Source organism: Narcine bancroftii, chromosome 9 (genome assembly GCF_036971445.1).
Source record: "Narcine bancroftii isolate sNarBan1 chromosome 9, sNarBan1.hap1, whole genome shotgun sequence".
Classification (NCBI taxonomy): Eukaryota; Metazoa; Chordata; class Chondrichthyes; order Torpediniformes; family Narcinidae; genus Narcine; species Narcine bancroftii.
In genome coordinates, this window is record NC_091477.1 from 101,522,460 (window position 1) to 101,535,127 (window position 12,668).

General features: G+C 39.9%; 1 protein-coding gene across 9 annotated transcripts in view; it reads right to left on the reverse strand.

The window, feature by feature from the left end:
- Positions 1-12,668, reverse strand: part of dis3l2 (DIS3 like 3'-5' exoribonuclease 2) — a 201,090-nt gene that overhangs the window by 29,938 nt on the left and 158,484 nt on the right. For all 9 annotated transcript variants that reach the window (XM_069897053.1, XM_069897056.1, XM_069897052.1 and 6 more), the window contains 2 exons: positions 5,789-5,972; positions 2,183-2,269 (listed from right to left, as the gene is read on the reverse strand). In XM_069897053.1, the coding sequence (XP_069753154.1) occupies positions 2,183-2,269; positions 5,789-5,972 (271 nt within the window). The remainder of the gene's footprint in view (positions 1-2,182; positions 2,270-5,788; positions 5,973-12,668) is intronic.

The window sequence follows — 12,668 nt, forward strand, 5'->3', positions numbered from 1 at the left end:
TGTCTGGGGGAAAAAATGGTCTTTTGTGACGAGATCAGATGCTACAAATATGAATGATTTTCCCATTTTCAATGTGCATTGAAAAGTTAGCTACATACATGAAACCTCGTTCTAGTTTTGTCTTTGAAGCTGCATTGCATCAGTTGATTAAAAAAAGGCAGGAAGTGGAGGTATTTTCTCACCTATACTTTTTTTTTGGAAAATGTTCAATGTAAGAATACAAATTTAATCAAGCATCAAAAAATATTCTTTCAATTGAACATACACACTAGAGTATTTTTAAAATTCAGATTATTGTAGTAGAATTATATTATTATCATTATTAGGTGTCGAGGTATAATACATACCAGACATTCAGATGGAGCCAGATGAACTTACTGAACTGGCAAACAAGGTGTGTCTTATCTTAAACAGACTTCAACATTTCTGTTTACAATAATTGGATTTGTAAATTCCCATCAAAACTGGAGATATTTCTATACAGTATATCTATATGAGAGAGTGAGACAATTTAACTGACATAATATTGGCAACCTGATGTTTTTTCTAAAATGTTTATTTTGGTATTAAACCATGGTGAACTGCATCTTTCTGGCAAGAAAATATGGTCAGGCAATAAAATTTTGTGGCTTTCAGACAAATCTGAGGACAAACAATACAAGCTGGATCACACTACAGTAAGTCTGGAACTTACGTGCTTGCACTGTCAAATGCAGAAGCCCAGACAAATTTGGAAAGATGAATCCATCTGTTTGCATCAAACCTGTCAGTTGTAGAGCTGAGGAAAAGGGAAATAACCTCAGCGATCTGCCACAGGATCAAAGACCCAAAGGATTTGCATTGGGATTGTTGGGTTTAGAATTAGGAGGCACGTTATAGGTTAGATTTTTAAAACATGCTTTAGTTTAATGTTTTAAATTAATGATATGTGCCTTTAGAACTTTGTTTTTTTTTAAAATTTCTATTTAAATAAAATAACCCATAGGTTTTACCAAGAGCAAAGTGATGAAGCTTTACAAAGCATGTGGAGCATGTCCCCATTAACCTAAGCATCACTGGAGGCCATAGAGGTATTCATATCATGCAAATCTCTGTGATACCATGGGCTGGTTGAATTGGCCTTCTATATCAGAACATGAGCACATGAACGTGGTAACTCTGGTTAACGACTGTGGATTGAGCTGGCATGATTTGACCCAATATGTCCTACCATGAATATTTCTTTAAGTTTATTAAATTATAAATGTAAATTTTATCAAGAATTTGGATCTCCAGTGAAGCAATTGTGTTCATGGTTGAGAACAAATCATACCATCATCCATCAGTCTCCATGGTAATTTTGAACACTTCTCCGCCTGCAGGGAAAAGGATCTCAGGGTTGTATGTGATGTCATTTATGTACCCTGACAATATAAAACCTTTGCCACTTACACAATTTTTAAGTATCATTACATAACATAAAAAGCATTGTGAAACAACCACACTGAACACTAGACAAAAAATGGACACCCAGGAGACTGCAACAGCTTGTTCAGCAGTAAACATGCCTCAATACTGCCTGTTCGCAAAGTAATGATGAAATCTGATAGTTGATATTATTACAACTGTAATATCTAGCCCTTTCTCTTGCCAAGTAAGGTGTGATAAATTTGTGTATTTATTTGGGAAAATTCCTTATTTATTAAACCTAACAGACAAAATGTCAGGGTGCAGAACTTGTATTTTTAACTAATATCTACAGAATTTAAGGACCACCTGATTCTCAATACCAAGACTTTGTGATCCACCCTTCAAACTGCAATGCAACTGCGAACATTTTCATCAAACATTCTGCTTACACAGTAAACCTAAATTTGAGTTGGCTGCATTATTACATTTTGAAGGGCTTGCAGATAAATGTGGACAAAGTTCATCCACAGTGAATAATGTATTTATTATTAAATGCACAAACTGTTGCTCAAGTTCAAGCAAGCCTTCACGAAATTCAGAATCATCCATGTTATTTTAGCAAACTAAGTAGTATTTAATTTTTGGGGGGGGGGTTTTGTGTGTGTTCTTCATGTTTTTATAGCAGGAACTGGAGAATGCTATTTCGTCAGGTTGAACTTTACAATCAAATGATAATAAACTTGAACTTGAGTATTTCTGTACAATCACAACTCTATAAAATTTAATCTCTTACCTGCATTGGTCGAGCACACATGTGGGTCAGCACTTCCTTCCTGGCAGCCGAATATTGATCTGTTCCAAGTGTTCTGTTTAAACTCATCTGTTTCAAAATCAGCAATAAAAGAAGTTATTACTATTTAGATAAGCTTTACAAATCATTTGTATTTATTTCTGTCCCTCCAGTGAGCCTCATAATGCGTCTTCCACCTCATTACAGACATTCCTTCTGTGACAGTTGTGACTTTCAACAGGGAGCACTCGCTCATCTGAGGGTTGTGTTCCTGATATGATCTCAATAATTGTGGCAGCATCACTTTTGGAGGTGTCATCTTTTGGATTTATCAGATATTGTGATGATTTTCCAATTATTCTGTAAAGGTATTTTAAAAATATGATGTAACAATGGATAAAAGATTTAATCACTAATATTTTTCTGAATGAAAAACATTAGGGCAGGGGTCAATATTTTAAGAGAGACATTTTAGATAATCGACCTTTCTTGTTTGTGGCAGAATAGGCCAGTTGCAATGAAAGGTCATTCATCCATATGTTACATTGACTCAGTTTTTCTCTCCTCAGAGGCTGTCCGATTTGCTGGTATTTCTAGTGTTCTCTTTGGATTCAGATTTCATGTAACAGTAGAACACTACATATCACACTTGCAACATTCTCTTTTATTTGACCTCTCTCTCTAACTGCCAGCGAGGTATGCAACGGTTACCCATACAACCTTGGTTTCCACCCTCACTGGCATTTTGCTTTCCTCTCAAACTTTCCCACCTCTGTGATTTAAGACACGTTTGATGTTTCTCATGTTTCAATCTGAGGATGGGGGTCATTAACCACTAACTCGATTTTTCCAACCACAGATGCTGTCCGTGCCAATTATTTCCATCTTTTCTGTTTTTGTTCCATCTCTCTATTTTGATCCATTTAGATCTGAATTCTAGAACACAAGTACAGTTCTGGTTTCAAAGAAAAATATTAACAAGGTGAGAAAAAAGCCTAAATTAATCTTAACAATAAAAGAATCAGAAATGGTTCTGGAGTCAACTGTGAACAGGTTTGCAAAAGGCCAAATAAATTGTAGAAGGTCTGTAATTACTGTAGCTTCATTGGAAACTAGTTGAATATTTATGCTCCATGAAGAAATGTACTAAGCTGGGAATGCACTTTTTACCTGGCCCCTCATTTTATGCCAGCAATGAAAGTAGCTCACTCAACACCTATTCATTTGAAATAAAAGCAGAAAATGGTAGAAAATTTCCACAGGTCAGAAAGCAACAGTGGAAAGAGAAACAGTTAACATTTCAGATTCCTGTTCACCCTTTATTAAGTTACTGTCTTTAATTAAAAAGGCAAGTATGTGACGACCCTCTTACCAGCAAGCGAATTGGCTCCCAAAATGGCATGGCCTTCGGAAATACACGAAAGCCCGACTACAATCTTTAGGGCTGACATATCGGAGGTTTGACTGCGTACATGTGAAAACTGTAGGCCCACTGCTGGTGTCATGTGGTTCCCATTTTGTTCTTACTATAGTGAATTGGGCCACACGATGGCCAGAGGCAGTTCCACTGGCATACATGACCACCGACACCTGTGCCAGGGTCCTAATTTCTGCGTGGATAACATGATTCAGTCTGCCAGCATACAGCAAGTCTGACAGGGGTGCCCAATTCACGTCAAGCCTGTGGTCAGCAATAGCCACTCTGCTTGGAACCAAGTTGTACCACACAACTGCATACCACCCAAATCCAATGGACTAGCAGAAAGGTTCCACAGGCATTTAAAATCGGCCCTTATGGTGTATCTGCAGGGATCTAACTGGTTTGATGAATTGCTGTGGGTACTCTTGGGCATACGAACGGCACCTAAGGACAATATCGGCAGAGCTGGTCCACGGCACGCCCCTGATGGTTCCAGGAGAATTTGTATCAGACTCACCAGGACAGGAGGAGATGCCTGCAGCTGTCGTAAGCAAACACCTCAAGAAACTAGGCTCATTAGAGCCCATACCGACATCTCAACTCAGTCAGGCCAGGTCCTATATACCCCAGAACTTGCAAGTAAGTATGTTTTCGCAGAAAGGAGCACACCATCATTCCAGCTTCTGTATGAGGGTCCCTTTGAGGTACTAAGATGCAATGGTTCGACGTACATTTTGGACATCAGAGGTAAAGAGGAAGCTTTTGCAACTGACTGCCTCAAAGCTACCCATCTGGATCTAGACGAACCAGTCAAGGTTCAGGCACTTCAGCAGAGAGGAAGGCTGCCCAAACAAAAAAATATACAGACTTTAGGGATTGCAGCAGGATTGCCGGTTCGTTGGCGGGGGTGGGGGTAAGTGTCATGTGGCGAACCACTTATCAGCAAACAAGCCAGCTCCCAAAATGGGAGACGTGCTGTGGAAAACATGGGAAATTGAACTGCCTCCAACACAAGTTTTTAATCTGGTCTGATGGCATCACTGATGACATCACTTCTTGTCCATGTGACAGTGATGTAGCCCAGCAAACAAGCCTGGAGGTGTCAATTTTGCACTAAACTCCACAGCGTGTACATCGATTCCACAACGTGTACACCGACATCTATAGTAGCTCAGTATAGGATAGTTTGCTACAAGTACATATTTTACTTTTTTTAACAATTTTTAAAAATAAATGTTGGCACTTTAAGGCATTAATACACTTATTATTCATGTTAAATAATTGTTTTCTTCATGTTTTAAATTAATTTGGGCCTAATTTATTTTGGAAATTTATAATCACTATAAACATTAACAAGTATAAAAAGGCTTTGAATGTGGTGGTCCACGGTGAAGATGCAGGATCTACTGCTCCAGGCTTGAACAATGCAGTCCATCTACTGTGTGGGCATTGTAAAATGTGATCCAGTTCAACCTGAACAAACGTTCAGTTGTTGCAACAGTCATGAGGAAACTAAACAGTTCCTGCTAAATGTACAGATTTTTTTCTTTTCCTGATTATATTTATCTCAATATTTGTTCATGGTCATCAGTACACTCCCAGTCTGACTCATTTTATATGCCCAATCAAAATGAACTCTTCACCTGATCATTTAACTTCCCACATAACTATCACCAGGCCCAGAATGTCTTTTGCAAACAGCAAATGTTCACTTTAGTGCAACCAATTCCTGTTACTAATCTAGATATTAATACTGCTCCATTGTAACCAGATAACTAATAAAAATTAGTTTTTTTTTGAAACTGAGGTGTGGAAACAGAGGAGTGGAAATGGAGGTGGGGAAACAGAGGTGGGGAAACAGACAGGTGGAAACGGACGGGTGGAAATGGAGGTGTAGAAACAGAGGTGTGGAAACAGGTGTGGAAACAGAGGTGGGGAAACAGACAGGTGGAAACGGAGGTGTAGAAACAGAGGTGTGGAAACAGGTGTGGAAACAGAGGGGTGGAAATAGACATGTGGAAATACGTCAAACTGTGTTTGGATTTTGAAAGAAGATGAAGAGCTCAGGTCAGAAGTGTTGGTTGTATATTTTTTTGATTCCTATGGACACTGCATTACCTGCTAAATTTCTCCAGCATTTCTGTGTATTAAAAAATTAGATTTGAGTCTTGCTTTTCTTAAACACTCACATGCAATGAGCCTGCAGAACTGAAGTCGATTTGAAGTCCCAACTGCTCGCATAACATGATCAGATCATCAAGCATCTTTGTCTGAGGTGGTGGATGGCGGCGCAGCAAGGCTTGTTCTGGAAATAACCTGTAGATGCTGTGGGCTACAGCCATATTTGCCAGTAGCATGAACTCTTCGACTAACCTATAAAGGAAGAACATATTGTATAGGTCACAAAAAATACAATGGGGAATTTTCACACATTTGGAGGTAAACCTGTGTAGACAGAATCATAAAAATGAAACAGCTAAGAAACAACTGAATTCATTGTATTGGCACCTTTGGAGGAATCACCCCCTCCAACTTCCATTTCCTTCATCTTTTAAAATTCTTCAAGTATTTATCCAAGACTCGAATATATTTACTTTCACCATCTTTTCAGACAGTGGATTAAAGTGTCAACAGGTCACTGGTTGAAAAATGAGCGTCCTCATTCTGCCCCATTCAAACTTTGAATACTATCAACATTGCAACCCCTAGTTATTGACCCTTTTTACACAATCTTAAATACAACCATTCAAGATTTTGAAAATGACCATCAAATCACTACTTAACCCAGTTTTGATGACCCTATGTTTCTATCATGGACTCTCTCTGCTTCTTCTGCAGCCTGTCTTCCAAAGAATATTGCTGCATCTGTCTTTGGACTAGCAAGTCCTTCAAGAACCGCATCCAGCCTTTACTAAAGCTCTCCCAAATTGGTGCTGATTTTAAAAAGAGGTCCTGAGTCATCATATTCTCCAATACAGATGAGATGAAGGTGTTTTGCCAGATTTTCAGCACCCTGCCACCATCAGCACCTGACCTCCTGCGAGGGTGCAACCAGTTGAAAGGTGTTCAGAGGTTGGCCTCTGAAACAGATACCAGATCAGATACTATTTAATGTCATGTAATAAAACAGACATGTAATATTACATGAAATTGCCTATTGTCTGCCATAAATTTTAAAGTGAGACATCCAGCACATTAACGGGCCCTTCTGCCCATGAGCACATGTCGCCAAAATATCCCAATAAACCTACAACCCCTATACGTATTGAAGGGTGGGAAGAAACAGGAACACTTGGAGGAAACCCACGCAGACACATGGAGAACTCCTAACAGACAGCGCCAGGTTCTAACCTGAGTCACTTGCTCTGTAATAGCATTGCACTAACCGCTACATTAACTGAGCCGACAAAGATTTGCCATTAGCATGGCCCGGCACCCCTTACAAGTCAGGGAAAGAGAAGCAAGAGTTCCTCCAGTGTCATTGAGTGTCTGTGGATTTTTCTCTAGAGCACCCGCAGCCTCTGCAGCCACACAATACTCCAGTTTAGTTCAAACCATCCACAACCCAAGTTCCAGATCCAAGCCTCTGACACAATGAGGAAACCTTCAGTGCCCAAGGCCCTTTGGGAGCCCTTGTTGCCCTCAGCACCCTCTCAAATCCCTGTTCCAAATCAAGTTTCATGAGCCAGTTTCAAGCCACCCACAGCCTGGTATGAGTCCTTTGATCTCAAGTATCCAACATTCCACAGCCTGGTGGTACTGCTCTGATACATCTGTCTTGAGCGTAACATAGATCTGTTCCAATTTGCCTATCACAGCAACAGGTCTATTGCAGATGCCATCTCACTGGCTCTACACAAAACCTTGGAACACCAGGACAGCAAAGACGCATACAGCAGGATGCTCTTTATCGACTACAGTTTGGCATTCAGCACCATCATCCCCTCAAAACTGATCAGGAAACTCCAAAATCTGATCCTCAACACGCCACTGTGTAATTGGATTTTCTCACCTCCAGATCATAATCAGTGAGGAGTAGTAAGAACATCGCCTCCACAATCTCCATCAGTACCAGAGCACCACATGGCTGGATAGTTGGCCCCATGCTTTTCATCTATGACTGTGTGGCTCGGTACGACAATAACACCAACTACAGATTTACTGTATTTTCACTCCTATAACGTACACACACATATAATGTGCACATGTATATAATGCACAGGTGTAGCATACTAAATTCCGACTGGCAAAAGCAATTTGCATTTAAATGGGACAGAAGACAAAGCACAAAGTATCTGCCACAGTTACTCTCCCACAATTAACACCCAATCAACTTTCCTCTGAGGTGTCAATCGCCCAATATATAGATGATATCTTGCTACAACACATTAACAAATTTGGAGAGGAATCAATTAAATAGATTGAAGACAGGCTTCAGAGTTAGGCAGGATTTTAATTCTAATGTTGTCTCAAATCAGAGGCACTTGATATGTTAATCTCCTCCCTCAGGGCAGATCTGGGCAATTAAAATTGATATGGTGCAGTGGCCCGGCCAGCATCTCCTGTTTATCGGAATACCATGGCATTCAGTACAAAGAGATAATCCCAAAATCAAAATTTCCCTCGGCCACTATAAATTGTGCGAGTTCCTTCATTGCCGCTATTAGATTCTTGTACTCGCTATAATCAGCATTCAGGAAGGAGACTGAAAACTTGGCTGAATGGTGTACAAACAACAAGATCACTCTCAATGTCACCAAAACCAAGGAGCTGATTGTGGATTTTAAGAGGGGAAAACCAGAGGAGTATGATCCAGGGGATCAGAGGTGGAGAGAGTGTGGAAATTTAAATTTCTGAGTCACTATCTTGGAGGACCTTTCCTGGACTCAACACACGAATGCCATCACGAAGAATGCATTTCAGCGCTTCTATTTCCTCAGGAGCTTGCGAATGTTTGTTATGGCATGGAAAACTTTGGCAAATTTCCACAGATGTGTAGTGTAGTGTAGTGTTGATAGGCTACAACGTGGCCTGGTATAGGAGCTTGGTACCTCTGAGCAGAAAGCCCTGGAGAAGATAGTTGATACAGCCCAGTATATCACAGGCAAAATTCTCCCCATCTTTGAGAAATCTACATGGAATGTTGCCGTCAGTGGGCAGCAGCAATCATCAAAGATCCATAACATCCAGGCCGTGCTCTGTTCACACTGCTACCCTAAAGAGGTATAAGGGCCACAAGATTTGAATTACCAGGTTGAATTGCTACCCCTCTACCATCAGAGTCCAAAACAACAAACTCAATCAGACTCTTTTTAAGAATCTTACTTTGCACATTATTTATTTTTGAATATTTATTTTCAGTATTGCACAGTTTGTTTGCACTTTCTTCTTGTTTACATTTCTCTTTTCTTAAATTCTGCCTGGCCCTCAGAAAGAATCTCAGGACTGTATGCCATCTCACTCATATATTCTGACAATAAAACTGAACTTTGAACTTCGAACCACATCACAGTGTTATTATCTTGTCCTTGCTTGATACTAATTGATCCTTTTTTATTGTAACTGTACTCTGTAAATTGTGGCCTTTATCTGGATTATCTGCATTAATGTTAGACTTGAAAATAGAGGCAAAGGAGCACTTTCTTGACTGTTGAGTCAACATTTTTTCTAAGATCAGGTCATTGGAGATACTTATTCGTAAAAACTTGAAGCTATTGATGTGGACAGGGGTGTGGTCTCTTCCCCCTGACCTGAAGGCAATGGTCATCTCCTTTATCTTATTGATGTTGAGAGTGTTAGGTTGACAAAGTGAGAATTAAGGGAAAACTTCTGTAATATTAACAACAAAAAAAATTGTGGTTTTTGAAGGCTAATTCTAAAAGATAATCGATGTAGAAATTCTCTATGCTGTAACTCAGATCTAACCACTTTAGCTGTCTTGTTGAATTTCCTGCATCCTGGGGTCGCTTGGTGAGTGTAGTGATGCTATTACAGCACCAGCGACCTGGGTTCAAATCTGGCGCTGTCTGTAAGGAGTTAGTACGTGCTCCCCTTTACCTGAATGGGTATTCCCTGGATGCACTGGTGTCCTCACAATCTCCAAAACATAATGGGTTCTAGGCTAACTAGTGCAGCCAAAATCTACCATGTCACAAATAAAATTTGAAAAATAAAATTGGTCAGAATCCTATCGCACAGTTTTTAAAAAAAAATAACCATTTTTGTGATTTCCTGTTATATTTTCTCGACTTCAAGCACAGAAAACCATGAAGTGCAACAAATCATTGAAAATTCATTTTCTGCTTTCGCACTTGGGCCTCTTTCCTGCTGATCTTGGTGCAGTCAGTGAAGAACATGGTGAAAGGTTTCACCAGAACATTGCAACCATGCAAAAGTGGTATCAGGGCAACTCAGGGTACTAAGTACAAATGGAAATCAGTAGCGAAGCATTTTTAGGTCAATTAAACCAATGCAATGTGTCAGTATCATTATGCAATGAAACATGCTAAATTTAATAAAAATCAATTTAATGTTTCTCCAACTTCCTACGTGATACAGCAAATCTGAAATGATCTTTATGTTCAGCTTGAAGTTGTCTATCATAATCCCCAATTTTTTTTCAGGAAGCAAACCTTATCCAGTGCAATGTTCAGCTCACCTTGCATTATACCTTTCAATTATGTGCTCAAATGAGGCCAATTCCTACTACTGTTTTGGTCTCCTTACAATAGGAAAGATATCAGTAATATTGAAAGACTGCCGAGAAGATTTACTAGGATGTTGCCCAGACTTCAGGAACTAAGTTTCAGGGAAAGGTTAAACAGATTATGACTTTATTCCCTGGAGCGTAGAAGAATGAGGGGAGATTTGATAGAGGTATTTAAAATTGTGAGTGGTCTCGATAGAATAAATGCAGTAGGCTTTTTCCACTGAGGGTAGGTAAGATACATGGGGTAAGGTGAAAGGGGAAAAGTTCAGAGGGAACTTCTTTACACAGAGTGGTATGAGTGTGGCATGAGCTGCCAGCTGAAGTGATAAATGCAGGCACAATTTTAACAAGAATTTGGATAGGTACATGGATGGGAGGGGTATGGAGGGTTTTGGTTGGGGTGTAGGTCAGAGGGACCAGGTAAAGTGGTATTTTGGCATGGACTAGAAGGGCCAAAAGGCATGCTTTAGTTCCATAATGTTCTATGGTTCTAAAAGACGTATATTGCCATAAAATAAATGCAATTAAGATTTATTAGTATGAGAAGAGATGTCTGCATTTTCTGGAGGTTAGTAAAATGAGAGGTAGCTTAAATGAAATTACTTTTTTAACAGTGTTTGACAGTGTGTATTTGAGGAGGATACTCATCTTGCCTTTGGAGTTCGGAACAAGGAATCTCAAAATTGGGATAAACTGTTTGGAATGGACATAAAATTTCTTCAGTCAGCAGGTTGCAAATATTTGGAATTCTCTATTGCGAATGCCTATGGAAGCTGACTCATTAAGTTCATTTAACATTGAGATCAATGGATTTCTGAATATTAGCAAAATTCAGGGAACAGGAAAATAGAGCTGAGGTAAAAAAAAAAATCAGCCTTGATCCCAATCAATGGCAGACCAGACTTACTCCAGATGGCCAACTACTGTTCTGAACTCTTAAAGGAAACAATCATCCTTTGCAAGTATCTTTCATACTGCAACTTTTGCCATCTAAAAGATCTAGGAAGCAGCTGTATGGAAAGATCATATCCACTAATTTTGTCTCCAAGTTAAATACCATTTGAACTTGGAAATGAATTGCTGTTTGACCGTGGCTGCAAGTTTAAAATCCTGGGATCCAAGATCCAGCTCCCATTTCCTCCCTACTCCCTTCCCTGATAAACAGCTCAGTGGAAGCACTTTCACAATTTGATAGCAGATGTTCAAAACATTGCAAAATAGCTTTCTGAAGGGTTCTTTGTCAGAACCTGCAGACCTTTTTCAAAATCACACTAAAAATTAAGTGTGGAAAATAGCCCACAAACAGCAAAAGAACAAATAAGTTTGTAAATCCATGTATGCACCAGTAATAGGTACACAAAAATATTTGATATAAAATTGTAATTTAATTGCAGAATTATCTTGAATAATTGTTAAATAACTCTATTGACACTTCAGGTCGTTAATAGGTTTAATTATAATATACAATTTGTTGAGATGATCCAGTGCATTATCAACTCACTAGATGGCAGCAGCTATTAGGCAACAACTAACAGATTTGAATCTGAAACAAGAAGTCAATCCACACACATATTAAGAATAATTTCTTCTTGAATCCAACGCTCCAGGCAGAAAAACAAAACAGATGTTTTATATATTACTTTTGCAGGATGTACATATAAAATCAAATGTGTTTTACAAATCTCAAGAACCAGAACAGCTGCACATTTGACCTTATGAAAAGTTTTGTGCAGATCAAAAAAGTCAGATGTGTCACTTGGAAATTTACCTGGACGAACATTGTACTGGAAGGTATTATGGCCATAGTTCTCATAGTACATACAATTGCATGCTCATACGTCATAACTGAGAGTAGGATTTTCATGTGGTGTAATTGAAAGCAGCCTGAAAATCCCATGACCACAGGTCTGCGCCCAAGATGGCGGCACCTATTGATCAGCAACAGCCACGAGGGGCTGCTAACTGGAGCTGGGCACCAGAGGACGGGAAGATCACACCCCGTCTGAGAGAGAAGCAGAGGAGATGACCCATAGGCATGGTGACCATGGCAGCGGACTGGTGAGGGGGCTCTGTGGCTGAGGGACCAGTGCTACTGGCGACTCGAGGCGAGGAACCCATGGAAGCTGTGTGCTGCTGAAGACTGCTGTCAGAAGACTCGTGCTGAGCTGCAGACTGCTTGAGACAGGCTCAAACTGGCTGAAGGAGTACCAGGTATCCGAACTGGGATGTGAGGAGGTGCATTGAAGGTTCCTGACCATGTTGGAGGTTCACATTTGGAGCTCAGGTTGCCAATGGTTTGGACTGGACTCTGTGTGGCTACGGGAGCACTGGAGGTGCATCTACGGACACTTGGTGACTCG